Raw genomic sequence first — 23,586 nt, 5'->3', positions numbered from 1 at the left:
GGGGCACCCTCCCCTTAAGGCCTGGTGATCCTCTGGACCCCCCTCCTGCCCCCCCCAAGCCTATCCCCATAGACCCCGATCACCCCCCCATCGCGACCTCCTTGCTCTGGGGCCCCTGATACTTAGCTAGATCTCCCGTTCCCGGGACTTAGTTTCCGGTAGCTTTTTTTAATTCATTCATGGGATGTGGGAGTCGCTGACTAGGACAGCATTTATTGCCCATCCCTAATCCCTACTGGTAAAATTGGCACTATGATAGATTTTATTATTAGAGAGGTAAAGTCCAAAAACATAGTGAACCAATGGAAATTTGCATTCAATGGGGAAAATATGTATAAAGGAGAGAAGGCTGTGTGTATGGGCAGGCATTCTAACACAAGTTTGAAAAGCTTCCAGCATCTAAGCCTCAAGCTGCTGCCTACAAGGAACTGAAGCTGAGAAAAACTCAGTTTGAATTCGACTGTTCAGGTATCGTGTTTCTTTGCCTGGGTCTTATAAAATCTGTGTCTTGCATTTGCCTTAACAAAAGTGTAACAGGGAGTTAGATTAACTAGGGGATTTAGAAGTTATCATAGTAGTAATTTGTAGATCTACGTATGTACTTCAAATAATTTCTTCTATTAATAAAGGCCTAATTTAGTTTGAGTCATAGAGGTCTACAGCACAGAAAAAGGCCCTTCGGCCCATTGAGTCTGTGCCAGTCAAACAAGTACCTAACTATTCTAATACCATTTCCCAGCACTAGGCCCATAACCTTGAATGCCATGGCATCGCAAGTGCACATCCAAATACTTCTTAAATGTTAAGAGGGTTTTTGCCTCTACCATCCTTTCAGGCAGTGAGTTCCAGATTCCCACCACCCTCTGGGTGAAAAAATTCTTCCTCACATCCCCTCTAAACCTCCTGCCCCTTACCTTAAATCTATGCCCCCTGGTTATTGATCCTTCCACCAAGGGGAAACGTTCTTTTCTGTCGACCCTATCTATCCCTCTCAGTTATGTCCCCCCTCAATCTCTGCACCAGGGAAAATAACCCCAGTCTATCCAATCTCTCCTCATAACTAAAACTCTGCAGCCCAGGCAACATCCTCTGCACTTTCTCTAGTGTAATCACATCCTTCCTAGAGTGCGGATTCCAGAATTGCATGCAATACTCTAGCTGTGGCTTAACCAGCGTTTTATACAGTTCTAGCATAACCTCTCTGCTCTTTTATTATGCCTTGGCTAATAAAGGCATATGTCTTCTCCCATATGTCTTCTTAACCACCTTATCTACCAGCCTCACTACCTTAAGGGACTGGTGGACATGCACACCAATGTCCCTCTGATCCTCGGTACTTCCCAGGGTCCTACCATTCATCGTGTATTCCTGTGTCTTGTTTGTCTTGCCCAAGTGCATCACCTCACACTTATCTGGATTAAATTCCATTTGCCACTGATCAGCCCATCTGACCAGCCCATCATAAATCCTCCTGTAATCTAAGGCTATCCTCCTCACTATTTACCACCCCACCAATTTTTGTGTCATCCACGAACTTACTGGTCAACCCTCCTACATTCAAGTCTCAAATCGTTTATATATACCACAAACAGCAAGGGACCCAACACCGATCCCTGTGGAACCCCACTGGACACAGGCATCCAGTCACAAAAACTTCTTGTAAAACGTTTTTTAAGAAACCTATAAGACTCAGTCTTATTACTACTGAATTCAAAGCCCACATCTCGAAATATATACAAATTGAAAATAGTTGTGGCAGCTGCTTCAAGTTTCCCTCTGGAATTTGAGCAGCTTAGCATTTACCATTGGCTGTGCCATTACAGACTTATTTTGAAAATAGTGTTATGTAGTACTTCATCAAATATCTTTTGGAAGGCCATACATACATCTACAGCACTACCTTAATCAACCCTCTGTTACTTCATCAAATAACTCAATCAGTTTGTAAGAACATTAGAACATAAGAAGCAGGAGTAGTCCATTTGGCCCTTAGAGCCTGCTCCGCCATTCAATAAGATCATGGCTGATCTGATTGTGGCCTTAACTCTCCTTTCCTACTTGTCCTCCATAACCCTTGACTCCCTTGTAGGTCAAAAATCTGCCTAACAAAGTCTTTGAATATATTTAATGATCCAGCCTCTACTGCTCTCTGGGGTAGAAAATTCCAAAGATTAATAACACTGAGAAGAAATTCCTCCCCATCTCTGACTTAAATGGGAGACCCCTTATTTGAAACTCTGCTCCCTAGTTCTAAATTCTTCCACGAGAGGAGACATCCTCTCAGCATCTGTCCTGTTAAGCCCCCTCAGAATCTTATGTGTTTCAGTTAGATCACCTCCCACTCTTTAAAACCCCAATGAAAATAGGCCAACCTGCTCAACCTTTTTTTATTAGACAACCCTTTCATCCCAGGAGTCAACCTAGTGAATCTCCTTTGAGCTGCCTCCAATGCAAATATCCTTCCTTAAGTAACGAGACCAAAACTGCACATTGTACTCTAGGTGTGGTCTCAACAACACCCTGTACAATTGGAGCAAGACTTCCCTACTTTTATACTCCACTCCCCTTGCAATAAAGGCTAATTAGCTGGACACGATTTGCCTTTAACAAATCTGTGCTGGCTAAACTTTATTAACTTAGCTTCTCAGTGAGGATTAATTTTGTCCCTTACAATGTCTAATACTTTCTGCACCACTGATGTTAAAGCATTTTTAAAGCAGTAAAATGTTCCAAGGCGCTTGGCGAATTGTTAGACAAAACATGACACAGAGCAGCATAAAGAGCTATTAGGATGGGTAACCAAAAGCTTGGTCAAAGAGGTGGGTTTTAAAGAGAAATTTCAAGGAGGAGGCAGAGCTGAGAGGCTTAGAGAGGGAATAATTACATATAAAAGCATGCTTAGAGAGTCAAATTATGAGGACAGGCTGCATAAACTTGATTTGTATTCCTTTTGAGTATAGCAAGTTGAAGCATCCTTCTGATTGAGAGGTTTAAAATATTAAAAGAATGAAAAGGTGGCAGTCTTCATCTTGTGAGATGATGGTTTATGTCAGATAGTCAACTCTATGTAAAGCATTGCCTGGTGTGACTCAGGAGCCCCAGTAGCTCTGGCATGGCAGTCTTTGCCACATTTGCTGCAGAGCTGCAGAGGATGACAGAAGGTGCACAACTTGCTGGCCTCTGTTTTCTCTGGGCCCTCTTCTCAGCCAGCTGAGCTTTTAATTTCTGCTCACCTCTTCCACTGCCTTTACAAACAAACATTCAGACTCCAGAGACCACAGTCTCCCAGTTGTCAGAGTCAATGTCCACCATCTTCATATCTCACTTGCAGGTGTCCTTGTTGCAGAGGTATGGACGCCCAGGAGGTCGTGACAGAGGTCAGTTCATCTTGCAGAAGGTCTTCTAGTATATGACTGTTATCCATCCATTGAACATGGTCGAGCCAGCGCAGACGTTGTTGGCTAAGCAATGAGTGTATACTAATGGAATTAGCATGCCCCTGGGCCTCTTGTGTTGACCTTGTCCTGCCGAGAGATGCCAACCATACATCTGAGATAACAAAGGTGGAATCTGTTCAGCCTTTTCTCTTGCCTGGCATATGTTGTCCAGGTATCACAACTGTCAAGGAGTGCACTTAGGATGCAAGCTCGGTAGACTCGCAATTGGTGCTCTCAATCAGATTGCCGTTGTTCCACAATCTCTTACTCAGCTTGGACATAACAGCTGCAGCTTTTGCGATGCATATGTTGATTTTAGCATCTTGTGTCAGATTGCTGGTGATTGTGGAATCTAGATATGTGAAGCTATCAACAACCTCCAGGTTGTCATTGTCAATAGTGATAGCTGGTGGTACGGCAACATCCTGGACCATGACATTTGCCTTCCTGATGCTGGTCAAACCAAACTTTTCAGGCCTGAGAGAATCTGTTTATTTGCCATTGCAGGTGTTCCTCAGCATGGAATGCTTACTGCGGCTTCATCAGCGTAGAGCAACTCTCTGATGAGGACTTGGCGTATCTTTGTCTTGGAACTCAGGTGAGCAAGTCTGAACAACTTTCGGTCAGTTCTGGTATGTAGGCCGATGTCCTCTGCAGATAAACTGAAGGGATATGATAGCAACGAAGAGAAGAATATGCCAAAGAGTGTCGGTGCCAGAATACAAGCCTTTTTGCCAAACTGCGGATCTCAAAGTGTTCCAATGTTACCCCATCATAGCTGACCTTATCTATCATGTTATCATGGAAAGAGGAGATCACATTGAACAGCTTCGGTGGGCAGCTAATTTTCTCCAATAGCTTAAATAGACCACATCTGCTCACAAGGTCGAATGTCTTGGCGAGATTGATTAAGGCGATATATAGTGATCTCCATTGTTCACAGCATTTCTCCTGCAGCTGCTGGACTGAGAAGACCAAGTCAATTGGAGATCTTCTAATTTTCCACACTAGAATTCGGGGTAGATGGTTTCATCCAGGATCTGCAATCTGACAAGGGCAACACAGGCAAATACTTTTCTCACAATGCTCAGCAGGGAGATGTCTCGACATTTGTTACAGTCACAGTGGTCACCCTTGTTCTTGTACAGGGTCACAATCTTTACATCACACACATCCTGGGGCACTGCCCCTCCCTTCAGCAGAGACAGAGAAGTTCATGCAGATGCTTCAGGAGTGCTGGTTTCCCGTATAGCATCAGCATCTGGCAAGCAAGGCAATAGCTTTGCTAACCTCCTCCACCTTGCGTTCGATATCCAGCTCTGCCATGACAACCAGGCCTTCAATGGTGTCAAGAGCTTCCTCAGTGACAGTGATCCCCCTAAAGAACAACTCAAAGTATGTTCCACCTGTTTATTGTAGGGAAGCTGTGTCGATGTCTAGCAACCAGCTGCAAGCCATCTGTCAATCTCGTTCACATGGTCCTGACGTTCTGTTTTGCCAATTAAAGAGTTGGCATCTTCTTTCTTTTAGTTTGGCTTGTTTGCTTGGTGGGATGATTCTGCCTACTCATTGAGCAAGGACTCTAAGCTTCAAGCACCCATTGAAGTAGATAGACTGTGGCGGGTCAGCATCTTACTAGTCAGAGGCCGCCTGACTTGAGATGGATGACGACTGACCAGTGGGACATGATGGCCTTTCCCACCATTAGAGACAGCCCGCAGCACCCATTCTCTACATCAGTCAAGTTGGGTTTATCACTTGTAACTGCTGTCTCCTGTGTTGTGTTAATGCTCTGCAATGAAACTGGAGTGTCCTCTCCCAGACTCAAGCCTGGGAAAAATTTATGGAGACCCTAGGCTGCCAAAACATCTGGGTCCACTTCTCAGCTTCCGCAGATGAGACCAAAGGAATGCAAAGTACTGTTTGGCACTGGCTTGGTTGCAGAGGTTGCTGGAAAGATGACATATTTAGACATCACTCCACCTTTGGGCTCCTCTCCAGATTCTTTCTCAGGATTTACTCCCTTAGCCTTCAACTGTCCCCGCGTGTCCACAAGGCAATGGGTCTGCATACTGCATATCTGGGGAACATACCTCCTCCGAGTTCCTCTAACTTTGGCATGGACCCAGTTTATATGTGTTGCCACGAGGAGGCACAGCTGAGGACTTGCCAATGGAGAGGCTGTGTACTGACAGGGAGAGACTTACAAATATGGCTGCCTTTCTCACATTGCTGTTAGCCAGTGATGTGGGCTGAAAATGAGAAGCAAACTAACATACAAAAGCGGAAAGCATATTAACTGTCTTCACCAAAAAATTGGATGCATCACATTGACCTGTTAGAGGGGAATCAACAAGGTTGATACAGGGAAACTATCTTCTCTGCTGGGCAATTCAAGAATGTGGAGGGAAAATTTTAAATTAGAGCCTGGCCAGTTAGGAGGGAAATCAGGAAGTACTTTTTCACATCAAGGGTAGTAGAAATCTGGAATTCTCTGCCTCTAAAGTTTGCAACAATTAGAGTTTTCAAGACTGAGATTGATAGAGTTTTATAGGAAAACGGTCTCGAGCAATATGGAGCCAAGACGTGTGAATAGAGTTGAGCTATAAAACAGCCATGGTCTAACTGAATAGCAGAGTAGTCTCAAAGGGCTGAGTGGCCTACTCTTGTTCCTATGCCAATAGGGAATGTCATACCTGTTCCTGAGTCATCCTATAACTCTACTCTGGCTGAGTTGAAATCTTCTCGTGGTCTCACATTGCCATAAGCGGTCAGAAACAAGGCTGTGTAGGCAGAATGGCAAAAAGGGTAAATAAAAAGTATCCCCAAGAAACACACAAAGTCATTATCAGCTGCAGAACTCTCTAGTTAAACTCTCCACATTTTGCAGGAGAATTCCTCACTACTGCTGGTCCTTGCAGATATTGGTAGTAGCTGCACGCCATATATCTCATTCTAACTTATCCACTGTGCATTGTGAGGACAAAAGGCTGAAACTCAAGCTGCAGCCCCTCTTGCCCTCATTTACATATACTTATGTGAACTGTCTGTAGACGCAACAGGTAGATTACAGAAAGAGCCAGAAAACATAAGGAAACTTGGGGAGAGGAACTGGCAGAAACAGCTTCCTCTCCATTTACTTGCCCCATTCAAAAGGATTCTCTGATTCAACATTGACGAAATGTCAAGAAGGTATGGAATTTCAGGACCAAAATATCTATTTAGCATATTAACCATTTCTTGATTCTTGTCTTGTATCTTGCAAGGGTCCAATCCAATTCTTCAAGGTTTGGTGTCTCCCAACATAATTAACAATGCTTTACCAATTATTTTTCCCTCTTGTTCCCAATTCCAGGTCAGAACTCCTTGGAGTATTTTTAAATAATTTTAACTGCCTTGATGTTTGTTTCTACTTCCTTGACAACTGACTTCTTGCATAGACCCTAGAGGCTAATAAAATGTCTGTCAGCTCAACTGGTCAGCAAACATAATGACAGTCCAAATGAGTACTGAACTTAAGTCATAAAAATGAAAACCATATCAAAACTACTCCTCGTTCACCTGTTAACATTATGAACTACAGTCGGTTTAAATTCTGGTCTCATGGTCTTCCTTCCATTATATCATTGGACGCCAAGGAATGGCTGTAGTAACTATAGTTTTGGGAAATGCTGGACTGTAGCTTTACGAATAATCCTGTGCTGTAAGATCACATGATCTGTGTAAATTAATGTGTTAGTGCGGGGAACCTCTACAGAGAGAGTTCTTCTTTAGTTATGGAGGCTGATGTACACGTGTAGTTGCTACTGCTGTCTTGTAAATAAAGTCAAATGTTTCCACTAAGAAAAGTTGCCTGAAGATCAACTCTATAGCAAACTGGCGATGAGGATAAATCAGAATCAGTGCTATACATTGCCCAGCGATTGTGAGTATCTAACTTCGTTAAAAATAAAAGAAGATATATATACTCATCTGAAATGCCACAGTTTGGCAGAATTGATCCCTTTGAGCCAGCCACAGATGATTGGTTGCCAAGGTTAAAGCAATAAGAGAGGCACCTGCATCCAAGAACATCTCTGAACTTAAATCATTTTTAGAGATAATAAATTATTATTTGAGCTGAACCAGCTAGAGGCTGAGTGTCATAAAAGCGGCTTGGTTCTCAGAGTGGGCAGCACCCATAATCCCTGTCCTTAAGCTAGACCACACCGAAAGTATCTGTGGGGACTATAAAATAACAGTCAACAGAGCAGCCAAACTGGACAGGTACCCTATTCCCAAGATTGAAGACCCAAATGCCAAACTAGCAGGAGGGACAATGTGTACAAAGTTTGACATGAGTCACGCATATCAGCAATTGGAGTTAGATGATGCCTCCCAGGAATTCGTCATCTCCCTTTTCGATCTGAGAATATCCTTTTTCAGTTGTGTTAACCATCCTGGATACATAGCCTATCGGCCTCCCTGTGCTGTTATCCATTTTGAGTCACGCATATCAGCAATTGGAGTTCGATGATGCCTCCAAGGAATTTGTCACCATAAATACCCACAAAGGGTTATACCACTGTACGCGCCTGCCCTTCGGTATTTCCTTGGCACATGCTTACTGCAGGGTCTATCTTGGGTTGTGGTCTACCTGGATGATGTACTGATAACTGGATTCACAGAAAAGCAACACTTGGCTAATCTAGAGGAAGTCCTGAAATGATTTTTGGAAGCAGCAGTGCACATGAAAAAGGGAAAATGCACTTTTCAAGCAAATGAAGTCATCTATTTGGGCCACTGGGTAGATACCCAAGGGTTACACCCAGTTGAAGAGAAGGTTAAAACAATAAGAGAGGCATCTGCACCCAAGAACACCTCTGAACTTAAAATCACTTTTAGGGATGATAAATTTTTATGGGTGATTTATACTAAATCTACTCACAGTTCTAGCCCCTCTGCATTCACTGCTGGATTTGGGAGGCAACCCGAAAAAGAAGCCCATGAAAGTAAGAACAGCTCTTACACTCTTCAAATTTTTAGTGCAATATGACCAGATGAAAGAATTTATGCTCACCTGCGATGCATCCCCCTATGGAGTGGGAGTGGTACTATTTCACAAAATGGATAACAGCACAGGGAGGCCGATAGGCTATGTATCCAGGATGCTTACCACAGCTGAAAAAAGGTATTCAGATTGAAAAGGAAGGTGACGAATTCCTGGGAGGCATCATCTAACTCCAATTGCTGATATGCGTGACTCATGTCAAACTTTGTATACATCGTCCCTCCTGCTAGTTTGGCATATGAGTCTTCAATCTTGGGAATAGGATACCTGTCCAGTTTGGCTGCTCTGTTGACCGCTAGTTTATAGCCCCCATAGATCTGGACTTTCGGGTCTGGTTTAAGGACAGGGACTCTAGGTGCTGCCCACTCTGAGAACCAAGCTGCTTTTATGACACCCAGCCTCTCTAGTTGGTTCATCTGGGCGTCAACCTTCTCTCTTGGGGCGTATGGCACCAGTCTTCCTTTTGGTGTAAAAAAAATTGCACCAATACGTGCAAGGGTGACATTTTACGATAGTATCAGATCACAAACCACTTTTGGGTCTGTTTAGCGAGGAAAAGACCATACCTCCCATAGCTTCTGCAAGAATATAAAGGTGGGCCCTAATTTTGGCAGCATATGAATACACCTTTGTACATAGACCATGATTCATATAGCAAATGCCGATGACCTGAGTTGCCTTCCTTTGCAAGAGAATGATGAACATGTCCCAGTTCTACAGGAACTCATATTAGTGATGAATATTCGAGATTCCTCGCCAGTCTGAGACAGGCAGATAAGAAACTGGACAAATCGTGATCCAGCCCTCGAGTGAGAGTGTTACATGGTTGGTCCCAGGAAGCAATCTTTGATGAATTGAAACCATTCTTCAACCGAAGACATGAGATGAGCAGCCAAGGTGGTATTCTATTATGGGGTGCACAGGTAGTAGTTCCTCTACAGGGAAGGGAACCACTTTTAGTAGAGCTACACAGTGCCCATACAGGGATCTCCGGAATGAAGACGATAGCGCGGAGTTATCTTTGGTGGCCAGGGATGGACGGCGATATTGAAAATGTGGTAAAACACTGTGTGCAGTATCAGCAGCTACAAAAGTGGCCGGTGGCAGCCCCATTACACCCATGGGTGTGGCCTGGTAAACCCTGGGTGCGAATGCACATTGATTACGTCGGTCGTTTCCTTGGAATCATGTTTCACCTGATTATAGATGCTCATTCCAAGTGGTTAGATGTTTATGAGGTAAAATCACCAACGTCAGGCGCCACTATAGGAAAACTACACCAGAGCTTTGCCATTCACGGATTGCCAGAGGTAATTGTCTCAGATAATGCATTTACGAGCACCGAGTTCCAATGATTTATCAGCCTCAACGGTATCAACCATGTGAAGACTGCACTGTACCATCTGTCATCAAACGGACTGGTGGAAAGGGCAGTACAAACTTTTAAGGTGGGAATGAAAAAGTTAACAGGTGACTCACTGGAGACCAAACTTGCTCGTTTTCTATTTTGCTACAGAACAACCCCCCACACTACGACAGGAGCAGTACTTGCAGAATTACTGATGACGCGCCGTCTTCGGACAAGACTGAGCCTAATACTTTCCAATTTGGAGGGGAACGTAGAGAAAAGTCAAGGTAACCAAAAAGTGTCTCAAGATTTGCATAGTCTTGAGAGACAATTTACTGTTGGAGAAGCAGTATGTGTAAAGAATTTTGGTGGAGGATCGAAGTGGTTACCTGGCAAAGTGAGTTCTGTAACTGGACCATTGTCGTACCATGTAGAAGTGGAGGGCCGGATCACCCATAAGCATGTGGATCATTTAAGAAAAAGAGAGATAACTCAACAAGATATTGTTCCACCTGTAACCATTACTGAACCAGTGGTTCCTGTTGAAGATGCTCAACCAAGGATAGATAGACATGCCCAATGTCTCTGTCAGAGTGGAAGACACTGAACTGCATGTGCCTAATGATGTTAATGTGGTTCCAGAGAATGTGGTTCCTACAAAAGAACCTGAAGTCATGGAGCTGCGAAGGTCCACACGGATCAGGAAACCATCTGAAAGACTGAATTTGTAATTTCATGACTTTTGTAAATATTGTAATATCATGAGATGAATATCCTTGTAAGTACACAATGTACAAAAAAGTTAAACGGAGAGGAATGTCGTAATTGTAGTTTTGGGAAATGTTGGACTGTGGCTTTAAGAATAATCCTGTGCTTTAAGATCACATGATCTGTGTAAACCGATGTGTTAACAGCGTGGGGAACCTCTACAGGGGAGAGTACTTCTTTAGTAATGGAGTTTGATGCACATGTGTAGTTGCTGCTGCTGTCTTTGAAATAAAGTCAAATATTTCCACTAAGAAAAGTTGTCTGAAGATCAACTCTATAACACTGGCTGAAATAGAAAACTAAATTACCAACAGTTTAACAACATTTTAAAATGATCTGAGCAGATTATAAGGGGACTGAACTCGATGGCCCCCGAAAACGTGCAGAGGGATCATGATGCAGAATTAATTTAGCCCATTACCTCCGATGTAGGCAGCATGAAAACTTAATGCTGTCAACTAATTTACATGGTTGTAGTGTGCATCCAGCACCAATTGCGCTGTTGTGTGGCTGCACCTTTCAACAGGGGGCTTAAAATTTTGAAATGCTAGCACCGGTTAAAGCTAGCCCATACTATTTAAAACCAGCTTGCCCCTCTTAAAGGAGCAGTGCATCATGGCTGCATCTGGTGCCAGAAGTCATTCTACAGCTGATTCTAACCTGGGAAGATACAGGAAAAGCACAACACGAGAGACAGCGTGATCAAAGATATTCAGTGCTGCACCAGAGGTTTTGGCCAGGAAGGAAAGAAGTGCTGTATGAAGAGCTGCCCTGATTGTCCAGGAGGCTTTTTTCCAGTTCACCTGTACCTGCAGTATTGTCAGCTGAAGAGCTTCCCCTGCTGTCTGATCGCACGTGGCTCCCGTGCACGCTGCCAACACTTCAAATTTTAATTGGAATCGCATGGGGAAAAAAACAAGAGAGCAGAAGTATCACACACTTCCTGGTCCGCCATCAGGAACAGCACACCACAGTTAAAATCCTGCCCCGAGAGTCTGGTTTGATGATTTAATTTATTTGATTTGGTCACAGTAAAACACACCATTAGGATTCAACTGACTGTTCACTTCAGACAGTGGTTACGAATATTTTTGGTGCAATTTCTGACCGGCTGTTGCACTTTGTATCCATTGAAGGAAGTTAATTAGGAGGATTTCTTCATAAAATATCATACTTCTACTTAAAAAAACTTGCAAGTTAAACAGTTGAACTGAAAGGTTGTGTTGACTATTTTGTCCTTTAATCAGCTGGCCTTCTGGTGCTGTCCATTATGTCTTAAATAAATAATTTTCCCCACTATTTCCTAATAAGCTTTCAGCATCTAATTTCACTTCTGAATTGAAAAGAAAGCGGGTGAGTTGTTTTGGTTATGGTTACTTTATTGCTGGTTTTCAAGACTTACACATGTTGTGGCACAAACTTTTCTTACTCCAAAAGCTTTTAAATAGTTGGTGACTATGGGATAGTGTTTTGGTCTGGTGTTACAGTCAGTGTGCCACTTTGCTGCTCTAGGAAAATGCACTTTTTTTTCAACGTTATGTGCCATGCCCTGAAATTGTTATTAATAATATCAATGTTATCTATTTATTATTAATGGGTCACATGTATGGTTACGCGTGGACCATCAATGTTTAAGTGTGCATTTCTTTTGAATGAGTCAAAAGAAACTACTGGTATTTTCTATTTGGCTGATCTTACTTCCATTTTACAGCAGTGTCAGCATTAGACTTCCAAGATTTAGCTATTTGCTTGCAAAGTAATATAATTAAACTTGATGGTTCATTAACAGTGTAAAAGTATGCATAAAATGAGCAAACTCAGATTATGCAGCTACAAAATAATTAGCTGTGATATTACAGTGCTGAACTGATGTTTATGGAAGAAACAATAAAGTGATAAGTCCATGTAAGAGAAATCATAGGAAGTATGGTTGACTTGAGATCGAATTGCAAAATGCAGTGTTTTCTTTGACTTAATTTGTTTTGCTCAATGTAGAACCCGTTAAGTAGCTTCATTGCAGAGAAGCGAGTTCCCTCTGGGCTAGCAAAATAAAATATCCTGAAGGAAGAAGTTCTTCTGAAATATTTTCATGTCTTGAATGTTTTACGTTTCTTTTATGTTAATAGCTATAGCCATAGGGGAAATGTTGTTTTAATGTAATGCTCCCCACTATGGGATATCCCTTTTAATTCTGAGGCAGCCCATTTTTAAGCGCACAGGGAATGATTAGGCCTGTGGCGCATCTGAAATTGGATCACAGGCCTTGTTGCTATTGATCCAGAGAGTTGTGTACACCTAATAGGCATCTGCAGGCACCTCGCTGGTGAAGAGCAATGGAAAATCAGGCCGCTGCAATAGTGGTAACAGCCCTCGTGAAGGGGGGTAATCAGGAACTGGGGGCGTTGGGGTGCAACTGAGTCTGGAGGTAATGGTGGGTGATCGGATTGGAAGGTAGCAGTAGCCGGGTTGTGGGGAGATTAGGTAGAAGTACTGGGGTAGGATTGGCAAACAGGGCAGGTGGACAGGGACAACCAGTTATGCTACGTGGGCACATCATTTTCCTGAGAGCAACTGCAATGGGCTGCCTCAAGGCAAACCAATCTTGGAGAAGGGGCTTCAAATATTGCCTTTGCATAGCGATTTTTTTGATCTTTAACAATGTGGCTGCCAACATACTCCCTGCTCCTAAACAGCATGAAACCTAAGAACATAAAACATAGGAACTAGAGTAGGCCATTTGGTCCTTTAAGCCTATTCTGCTATTCAATAAGATCATGACTAATTTTCTATCTCAGCTGCACCTTTTCTGCACTATCCCCATATCCCTTAAATCTCCTAGTACCCAAAGATGTAGCAACCTCTGTCTGGAATATACTGAATGACCGAACATCCACAGCTTTCTGGAGTAGAGAATTCTAAAGATTCACAGCCTCTTGAGTGAAAAATTTCTCCTTACCTCAGCCCTAAATGACCAACAACTTTCTCTGAAATGTGAAACATTTTCTCAGCATCTATCCTGTCAAACCTCTCAAGATTTCGTATGTTTCAATTAGATCGCATCTCATTCTTCTAAACTTCAGGGAATATAGGCCTAGTCTACTCAACCTCTTCTCATAGGGCAGTGCCCTTATCCCAGGGTGCAGCACTTGCAAGCAGAAGTTTACCGCGTAATAAACACAAAGAGGTGTTGTCACAAGTGACATCATTTCAGTTGAAACGTGTTCTATGTTCAAATTGTGTAAACATGACCACCATTTAAAGATGTTACCACGTTTCATGGTCTGAATGTGCTTCATGTTTTTCATAGGGTTTGAGCATGGGGGTGGCTTGTGACAACCGGGAAGGGCTGCAAACTTTATTTCAGAGGTAGTTAGTTGACATAAGGGTCAAAGGATGGGCTCATCAGGAACGTTCAGTAAGAAGGCATCACCCTTGCCCTCACTTTCAAGCCATGCTTTGGATGCCTAGCTGAATGAACAGAGAATCAAGACCTCTCTGGTCTCCCTGCCTCCCACAAGGGGTTCATTACTTCCGCAGCCGCGTCCTCACTCTGGCCCTCCTCTGGCTCCTCATTAGACCCATCAGTTGAGTCGTCCACTGTGGTCTGGGGAGCTGCCTCGCTGTCCTCACCCTCCAAAAGGACCCCCCTTGACAGAGCCAAATTGCGCAGAGTGCAACACACAGCAAGAATAAGCTTGGGAGGATAGTGCAGTGCTCCCCCTGACCGGTCCAGACAGTGGAATCTCATCTTGAGCAGGCCAATGGTCCTCTCAATTACCGCCCTTGTAGAGACATGACTTTTATTGTACCTCTGCCGCTTCTGTTTTTGGGTGTCGGAATGGCGCCATGAGCCACCTTTGTCACCCAGGAGCCAACCATCCAACCGAGCTGGAGTGACAAAGAGCCTTGGCACTTGGGAGTGCCGCAGGATGTACACATCATGGGAGTTGCCTAGGTACCTGGCGCAGACCTGCAAAATCTGTGGTCGCAAACAATCTGGATGTTGATGGAGTAGAAGCCCTTTCTCTTGAAGAAGGCAATCGGCTCACGCACTGGCACCTTTATGACCACATGAGTGCAATCTATGGCACCCTGGATCCGGGTGAACCCAGCAATTGCAGTGAAGCCTCTGGCTCCCTCAGCCTGGCGGCTTCATCGGCCGGAAATGATTGAAGTTCATCACCCGTCTGAACAGAGGTCAGTGACCAGCCTGACACAGATTAGGAAACACCACACGGATCTCCCATTAACCTTTTGGAAGGAACCGGAGGTGCAAACATTCGGGACCACTGTCAGCTTTAGAGCCAGTGGTATCGGGTGGCCATCGAGTGACACAATTTGAGGTGATCTCTGGGCCAATCATGTGACAAATGGAGGTCACAGTCTCCCTGGAGAGGCGGAGCTTCCTTCAGTACTGGACCTCCGGCATGTCCAGGTAGCTGGAGCGCTGCCTGTAGACTCTCCCTGCAGGATAACAGCATCTTCTGAGGACCCTTTCGCCTTGCACTTCCTGCTGGCCTTGCACCATCTTTGGCTGCGCCTGTCTTTCCACAGGTCGCCCTCTGGGATGATGCCTGCGGACACCAGCCCTCCTCTCCCTTCTGGCCCTCTCCTCCTCAGAGGAGGAGGTCCCTCCAGCGGAGTAGACAATCCCTGTTTCCTGGAAAAAGATGACACAGGATAGTCCCCTGAAGGGTGCACTTTGCAGAAAGCCTCTAAGAAAGCTCGTAAACCAGAGTCCTCCAGAAAACACAGAAAATGCAAATAATTGTCAGGAAACCACCTAAACCAGCTCTCTCACCTAAACTCCTAACTATTCACATTGTCACAGCCCTGGTCGACTTTTATCCTGCCCTGGATTGAGTTTCACTTAAAAACAAGATGGCTGCCTAGTCGTATGGACTGTGCGCTGACTGCAAAATTGCATGTACCATGTAAAATTTCTATCAATTGCCTTTTTAATGGGCTTAATTGCCCGTTTGATTGTTGGCGGGCGCGCTTCCGACTTCCATGCGTGGCGCAATGACACCTGATGTTTTCTCGCGCAATTTTACATGAGGTCGGGTGGACCGTGTGCCCAATCCTGCAACGTAAAATTCTGGCCCAGGTGTGACCTCACTGATGCCCTGAATAAGAGCTGTAAGACTTATTCACTCTTACACTCCAATCACTTTGTAAGAAAAGCTGACATAGCGTTTGCCTTCCTAATTGCTTGCTGTACATGCAGTTAACTTTCTGTGATTCATCTGAAAGGACACAGTCACACGGCTGTGCCCCTTTAATTTTGAAAATAGGGCTTTTTCGCCTTTCAACTGACTGGAAATTTTGGAATTTGAAATTAGACAGAACAAACTACTTAAAAATGCAGGCCATCTTCCGAGATGAAGCTGAAATAAAGCAAACAAGACACCCTCAGGGGAGTGTGAAGACAGGAACATTTCCAATCATTCAAAGACCCATTGAAATTTGTCACTTCCTCAGACAAAGACATTAAAATGTAAAGTGCTGGCTGGTGAAACAATGGCTGCCACAGACAGACCCCCCCCCCGCCCCCCCAAAACCCTTTGGAAATACATAATGGGTGAAGTATAACAGGCCCTGCTGCAATAACTGCAGGGGGATTGCAAGTGAGACTGGGAGAGTCAAGAAAGTTTTCAGCAGAGGAAGCAGACTGAAAAGCTGCGCTCTCTCCCTCTCTCTCTCTCTTTTGGAACAAGTCTATTAGCTGATACGGAAGACAACTTTACTAGGATTCTACCAGTGAACTGAGATCTCATATTAATTGCAACATCACCTATATCTGACTGCAGCCACAAAACCAGTTAATCCAAATCGGCTGCAACGTTTAACAATCTACGCCTCAAGGACATGCAAAAGACACTTAACCGTATATTCTTTTAACTTTTTTTATTGGACTCTGACTTCCCTTATTTCTGAGATCTGTGTGTGACATCGTGTTTTTTGTCCCCAGGTGTAGTGGTTAATAAATTTTCTCTTTCTTTAATTCAAGAAAAACTTGTTTTGATTGGCTCCTTATTGCTCACTGCATCAACAGTTAAATATATTTGGATTCGGAAAAGGCATATTCTCATGAGAAAGAAATTTAAAAGCTTTCTTGTGACCAACCGAGGAGGCTGACTAGAGTGGAGCCAGTTCACCCCTTCTCACCTGGTCATAACACCCAGGTCCTTCCGACTGTGAAAACAAAATACTATGAATGCTGGAAGTCTGAAATAAAAACAGAAAATGTTGGAAGCACTAAGCAGTTCAAACATCATCTTGTGAAGATCTTTGACTCAGAAATGATGCAGTAAGAAAAACCTGTAATTTCTTTACACTGTCTGTGGAATCTGTAGTTGCTCAAAAGTATTTGAAAACAGCTTTTAAGAGTTCGTATCAATTGTAAAGGGACCCAGTGTAATTTTCTTGAGTAATAAGAAATACTGTTCCATCATGTGACCTAGCAACCCAGGTGAAAGCAGCACCAACAGGAAGGAAGTTAATATTCAAAAGCTGTGTGGCCAGACACAGAGAAGGCAGACAAAGAAGCTACTGCTGTAAATAAGATAGGAGAGCTGGAGAGAGAAGGCATTTAGCACAAGGGTGCAGGAATTCTTGGAAGCACTGTGTGAGCAGGCTAATAAGATCTTAAAACCTGGATGGCTGTGTAAATAGCTCAGAGATGCTAAAGTGCTGGATGTTTTACCAGGAATAGCCAAACTTGTGAACTGGGGTGTTATTAGTTGGTCGGTTGAAAAGGAATTCTGGGCACCGTCAGTAGTGCTATGATCTAAGGGAGAGAGGGTTCGTAGAAGCGTGCTTTGCTGATGATAATCATACCAGTGAAACTCAGAGGTGAAAGCTGTTGTTGGCTAGGACTCTTGACCGACTCTGTGTGAATAAAGAACAGCATATAGTGGAACTGTGTAGCTATGTCATGCCACATTTCTGCAGGGAATGATGTGAATGCTTGTGGTTGTGTAAGACATATCTTTGTTGTATCAACTATTTAAAGTGAAATTTACCCTTTTACTTAAAGTATCATATGCCTGTTAATTCATGTTTAATTTTGGGTTGATTCTGATTGGTGAAAAAGTAAAAGTTACAAGAAGTGAAATCTTGTTGGTCATTTCTTCATTTGGGGGTCATTTGGTAAATTTGGTTATTTTGGTTTACAGTTTACCCATGGGGATTTTAACAATCTCTGGAGAGAAAAACAGAGTGAGTTAACATTTCAGGTAGATTACCTTTCATCAGAAGAATCCCTCTGTAAGCAAACCTTTCCCAGTCTCTCACCAATTAAAACATATTCCACTTTATTATTTTTCCTACCAAAATGGATAACCTTGCACTTTGCCACATTGTATTCCATCTGTCATGTTCTTGCCAACTCACCCAACCTGCCTGTGTGCACTTCCTCCCCACTATAATGGAGGCTTTGAAGGCTGTTGCTGCCTGAAAAATCAAAATCATCAAATCTATTGTGTCTTAAAAAAACCTGAATCTCTTTGATTAGTGCCTGAAGAATAGGTGTTGCATGGCCAAATTTCTACATATGAACATACGAATTAGGAGCAGGAATAGACCACTTGGTCCCTCAAGCTTACTCCGCCATTCAATAAGATCATGGCTGATCTGATTGCAATCTCAACTCCACGTTCCTGCCTACTCCTGATAACCTTTCCCCTCCTTGCTTATCAAGAATCTATCTGGCTCTGCCTTAAAAATATTCAAAGACTCTGCTTTCACCGCCTTTTGAGGAAGAGAGTTCCAAAGACTTAAAACCCCCTGGGAGAAAAAAATTCGCCTCATCTCTGTCTTATGTGGGCGGCCCCTTATTTTTAAACAGTGAACCCTAGTTCTAGATTCTCCTAGAAGAGGAAACATCCTTTCCACATCCACCCTGTCAAGACCCTTTAGGATATTATATGTTTCAATCAAGTTGTCTCTTACACTTCTAAGCTCCAACGGATACAAGCCTAAAAACAAAAAGCTAAAAGCTACTGCGGATGCTGGAAATCCAAAACAAAACAAAAACAGAATTACCTGGAAAAACTCAGCAAGTCTGGCAGCATCGGCGGAGAAGAAATCAGTCAACGTTTCGAGCCTTCATGGCCCTTCGGCAGAACAAGCCTAGCCTGTTCAACCTTTCTAGGTCGAGGTATTGACCAGGTAGGAATTTCAGTGTGACTTTATTATCTGCTTAATGCTATCCTGTTCGGTGTGACGTGGGTTCACATTGAGGCTTAACCCATGTCCACAATCCCCTGGTACGATGTATTGGCGCTGCAACATTTAGTGACACTGTGTCAGTGCTAACTCTGGTAGTGTGATTGTTGTGGACAAGACAAGATTAATGTGTTTCACAAAGCTCTCTTGTTTTCCATTTGTTTCCTGGAATCTATATGAGCGATTATCTTCTTGCAATCATCCTTTGCATAACAAAGCTCAATCCTTCTACCCAAACCACAGCGGGTCAAAATCATAGAAGCTATTTTGTCTTTAAAAACCTTAATTTCTTTGATTGTGGAAAATACAAATGAGAGCAAAAGTCTCTGCTGCATGTACAAATTCATTGTAATGGAGAACTTGCTAACAACATGAAAGGGCCAGAATTGCATCCATGCAATTATAAAAGGGAACAAACGAGGAATTGCCTGGGTTCTGTTGATTTTTTTTAATCAACAAAAGTATTAAATCATTTTGGAGTCCCTTTTGGACCTCTTTGAAAATAAATCAAACAATTATTAATTAGATGAATTTTAACATCCTTTTTCTAATTCTGATGACAAATTAAATATGTTTTTTTAAAATAGTAGGTGCTGAGGATCTCACTAGAGGCACTTGTAGGTAATAGTGGAGATTGAGGGTGTAACATGCACAAACAAATAACATGACTTAAGTCAAGTCTCATCACTGTCAGTAACTAGTCCAAACCCAGGTCTCAAAATACTTAATTTTGCAATCTATTTTTGTTGGTTTTCTTGCATTTTTATTGTGGATTTTGTGCCCGTCAAAAAAATGAACACTAGGGAATGAAAAACTTGCCATTTCAGGGTGTCAAGGCTGAATTTTCATTTGCAGAAGGGGGTGAGCGGGGATGCAGGTGTGCATTGCAAACTGTGGAGTCCCCAGAGGACGTCACTGGATCCTGACGCCTTTGGAACATGACACAATTTTCAAAGGGAGGATTAAAGGGGGTCCTGGGAACTGGGCACCCGCTGGCCTCCAGTTAAATTCCCATGAAGTTCCTTGGGGATGTTTGTTAACAGGTTGGGAGGCAATTTGTCAGGTTCAATGCGGGAAGCAGCAACGTTTTTTTAAACCAGAGAAATTTTTAACACCAGGGTTTGTTTCACTGTGAGATCAGGTGCCAAGCCATTGGCTGGCCGTTTGGCCAATGAGCACTTAAGCTTCTGGCCCTCTGAATTCCTGCTTCTTCTCTTGTAATGACTGTCGTCTGCCTTTGACGCCCGTGCCCCAGCTGGCATCTCCCACCCCGTCACAGAGCTCCGTGCCACTACTCAATTCGGCTCAATTCGGGCATTAAGGTTTGAAGATTGCACCACACAGACACACAGCAGTATTGGGACCTGGAAATTATATTTCCACATGGTAATCTGCACCTGTAACTCACCAATCTTATTGACCACACTCTGTGAATTCACATAAATACACAGTAACCCTAATTTAGACTTTATTACTTTCTCCCGTACTCTGAACCCACCCAATGGCTTGCTATATCCTCTTGGTCTGCTCCTATCTTATATGGAGCTATTCCGTTCTCTAGCACTGCCTAATAATCAAACTTTATGCACCTTATTCTTCTTTTCTGCTTTTACATCCCTTGCAAATTTAGCGTAAACCCTCCCCAGCCACACTGGAGAATCTCCTCGCGAGAACATTGGTGCCAGCCCCGTTGAGGTGCAGCCCCACCCTGCTATAATAAGCGAACTTTCATTCTGGTGGGGCAGTCACAGCATTTAAATACACATCTGAACTGTGGCTCAGTCTCACCTCCATTGCAGCTGTGAGTTTCCTGAGCCCCCAGAAACCCATGCTGGAGAGATGAAATTTAAATCTAAGTAAAATTCAATTTAAAAACAGTACATTAATCTCTCCTAAGGACATCATTTGTAGCAATAATTAACCACCCACCTGTACTGATTAACACCCCAATTTTGGCGAGTAGATACTCACAGGCATCCAAACATGCCTCCATTAATCCTGAAAGTGAGTGGACTGGTGCTGGGCTGTGATCCAAAAATCAATCATTTTAACTACCCACCCATCCCCAAGTCACCCACTCTTGGAGGTTAAAATCTCCCCAAACATGTGCTTTGTGTTTTTGATGGAGACAACATGTGCTTCAGTGAGCAGACAGTTATTTGAGGCTTTCAGCACTTCAGCTAGGACAAGACAAAGTGGGTATGACATGACCAGTGTTGAAATAAAATCAGTATCGGAACAAGCTAGCCTGAGATAGTCCCAAGTGAGTTATGGCTGCTTTCCTGAGCTGAGATGTTTATTATATTTTACAGCTGGCCACAATGTGTTTTATTTCTATCACAAAGCAATCACTGTAAAAGAAATGTATTTCTTTTTATTGTGCCACAGATGACATTACAATTTGTCCAGATGAAAACTGTGGATTGAAGATGATCATTTTGCTGAGAATAAGATTATAATAAAGGATATTTTATTTATTTTGATGTATCAAGTGAGAGGAAGAAACAGAATTGTCCATTCTTGCTGGTTGACCTGAGCTCTAAAATATTAAGCAGATACTTAATGTCTAGGTCTGTGAGAATATCTGAGGGGTAGGCAAAAGCAGCCAAGCAGTATATTCTGGAATTGAGTATAATACTTAATCAGTCAGAAGCATTTAATAATGGATAAGAACTTTGGAAATGGAGCCAAAATAAAATCAATTCCACTTAATATGGACCTGAAAACCATGATTCAGCAGACTCATTTCTGTAAATAGGATTATAAGGGAAAGGGAAGGAGAATGACTGCAGAAAGCCTTTAAAGTAATTGTGAGCATTACATCAAATAAATGTCAAGTAAATTAGACTCTATGAGTGGTATTTAATGGAGGTGCCGGGGGTCTCGCCTGCTACCTGGAGAGCTGGTGAGAGCACCACATTTCCTACTTTTATAAACACCTGTTGCATTGTGCCAATCAGGCACATAATTGGGCAGCGGTGGGCCTACCCCGCGATCAAGGACCGGGGATGCTGAAACCTCACCCCTCAAGAGCTACCAGCAAATCAATGCTACTGGGGAGGGAGTGGCAGCTTCCGGCAGTGCACCCACCCGAGGCCCAGGGCTGTCGATGGACTATGCAGGCCACAGATGAGTGATGGCAGGGTGGGGGCCATACAGAGGGGTTGGCAGCAAGGGCAGTGGTATGGCTCTCAGTGGGCCCCTCCCCTTCCCCGATGCTGGGTTCCTCAATCAGGCACCAAGTGCCTTTGAAAGAGGGACCCATCTCAGAAGTCTGCAAATAGCCACCTAGTCTGCAAATAGGTGAGGCCCCTGCCTGTGAATAGTAGCGATGGAGGAATGAGGCCCTTAAGTGGGCCTCAATTGGTTGCAGGTGGGAAGGCTGTCCATGAGCTTTCCCACCCCAGATTTAATCAGGGCAGAGGCAGGAAGGCGGTGGGACCCCCACCCGCCAACCTCCGGCCTGATTAAATGCCCCCCTGCCACCGAACTCACCACAGTGGAGGGCATTAAATTCCACCCTATCTATTGGTATTTATAGATGGGGGAAACATTCTATAAGAAGCATTTTTCATATAATATCTTAGGAATAAGAAAGTCAGGATTGATGGGTAATGTGGGAGGTCAGAGCATACCAGAGGGTTAGTCAACTGGTTCACATCCGATTTTCATTTATTTTAGTGACTGAAAGGTTTGTGTTGCATGAAATTAAAAGCCTTTGGGTGAAGTTGCTGTCCTTCAAATCACCTAACTGTATTGTCTTAGTCAGTGCCTCACACTATGTCCAGAATGTGTTTCATTTAATCAGAATTTAACCTCAGACATCATTACCAGAACCCACAAAGTTATCTATACTGTAATTGCCTGTGTATAGGCTAAATCAACAAATGAATTAAGTACAAGGAAGCACTCCAGTAAACGGATTCTATCTGAATTCTTGCAGGGCAGTTATTCTTTCACAGCACACTGCAGTGTTAAGTGCACCTCCCTGGCGAGGGATACTATGAGTAGACAAATATGACTGCATTGTGTAGCTTTGGGCTTGTTGCAATGCTTGATGCTTGCAGATGCTATTAGAGACTGGATTGTATGGGGGAAAATAATGGGGATGTACAGTAGAGGTCACTTTTTGTATTTGTTTCATCTTGCTGCACTGACTCATTTTTTCAAAGTGCCAGTTATTTTTATTTTATATCTTTACTCCATTTGATTTGATAATGTCACTTTCTTTAGTCACATTCCTCTGCCCGTTGTCTCTTTTACTCAGGCAATAGCTTTGCAAGTGTGAACATTATTGTCCTTTTGTTGTTCATGTCACTCAGACGTTGGTTATTGCAGCCTGAAAATGACCAATGAAATTGAGATGCTGCAGCCACTGGAAAATGCAATTTGTTCCTTTGAACGATTTAATTCTAAGGTGGTTCACAATTTGTTTCTCCAGTGGCATGGGAAAGTGTGTTTTAAATTTTTAAGGCCCAAAAGGACATTGGGGCAATTGATTCAACTTACCAGACCAATTTTTAAAAAAACTGAAATATCCACCCCTTTCAGTTGTTCCAGAGGCTGCTGACCAGGTTCTGGTGTGGCAAGTACCTGAGGCCTGCGTTAGTGATTTTTTTCCCCCATTCTTTCCCCCAGACAGAAATGGAAATCCTGCCTGAGGCCTGTTGAAAACATTCAAATCAGCCTAGTCCCAGAAAACAGGATGAAGATTGCAGCAATAGGAAAGGGCAAAAAGCTGGTCACAGCTAAGG

At 43.3% G+C, this 23,586-nt stretch overlaps 1 protein-coding gene across 4 annotated transcripts in view; it reads left to right on the top strand.

Annotated features, from left to right (window-relative positions):
* LOC144693165 (uncharacterized) overlaps positions 1-23,586 on the top strand; it is a 135,545-nt gene that overhangs the window by 94,026 nt on the left and 17,933 nt on the right. Inside the window, exons 6-7 of one of the 4 annotated variants that reach the window (XM_078562701.1) lie at positions 3,945-4,035; positions 10,004-10,852. The exons of the other annotated variants lie outside the window; for them this stretch is intronic. Coding sequence (XP_078418827.1) covers positions 3,945-3,988 — 44 coding nt within the window. The 3' untranslated portion in view covers positions 3,989-4,035; positions 10,004-10,852. Of the gene's footprint in view, positions 1-3,944; positions 4,036-10,003; positions 10,853-23,586 lie in introns of those variants that run through there. 4 annotated transcript variants of the gene reach the window in all.

The sequence above is a fragment of the Cetorhinus maximus genome, chromosome 18 (genome assembly GCF_964194155.1).
Source record: "Cetorhinus maximus chromosome 18, sCetMax3.hap1.1, whole genome shotgun sequence".
Classification (NCBI taxonomy): domain Eukaryota; kingdom Metazoa; phylum Chordata; class Chondrichthyes; order Lamniformes; family Cetorhinidae; genus Cetorhinus; species Cetorhinus maximus.
Note: the sequence above shows the minus strand (reverse complement) of the source record. Positions and strands in the feature narration are given on the sequence as shown.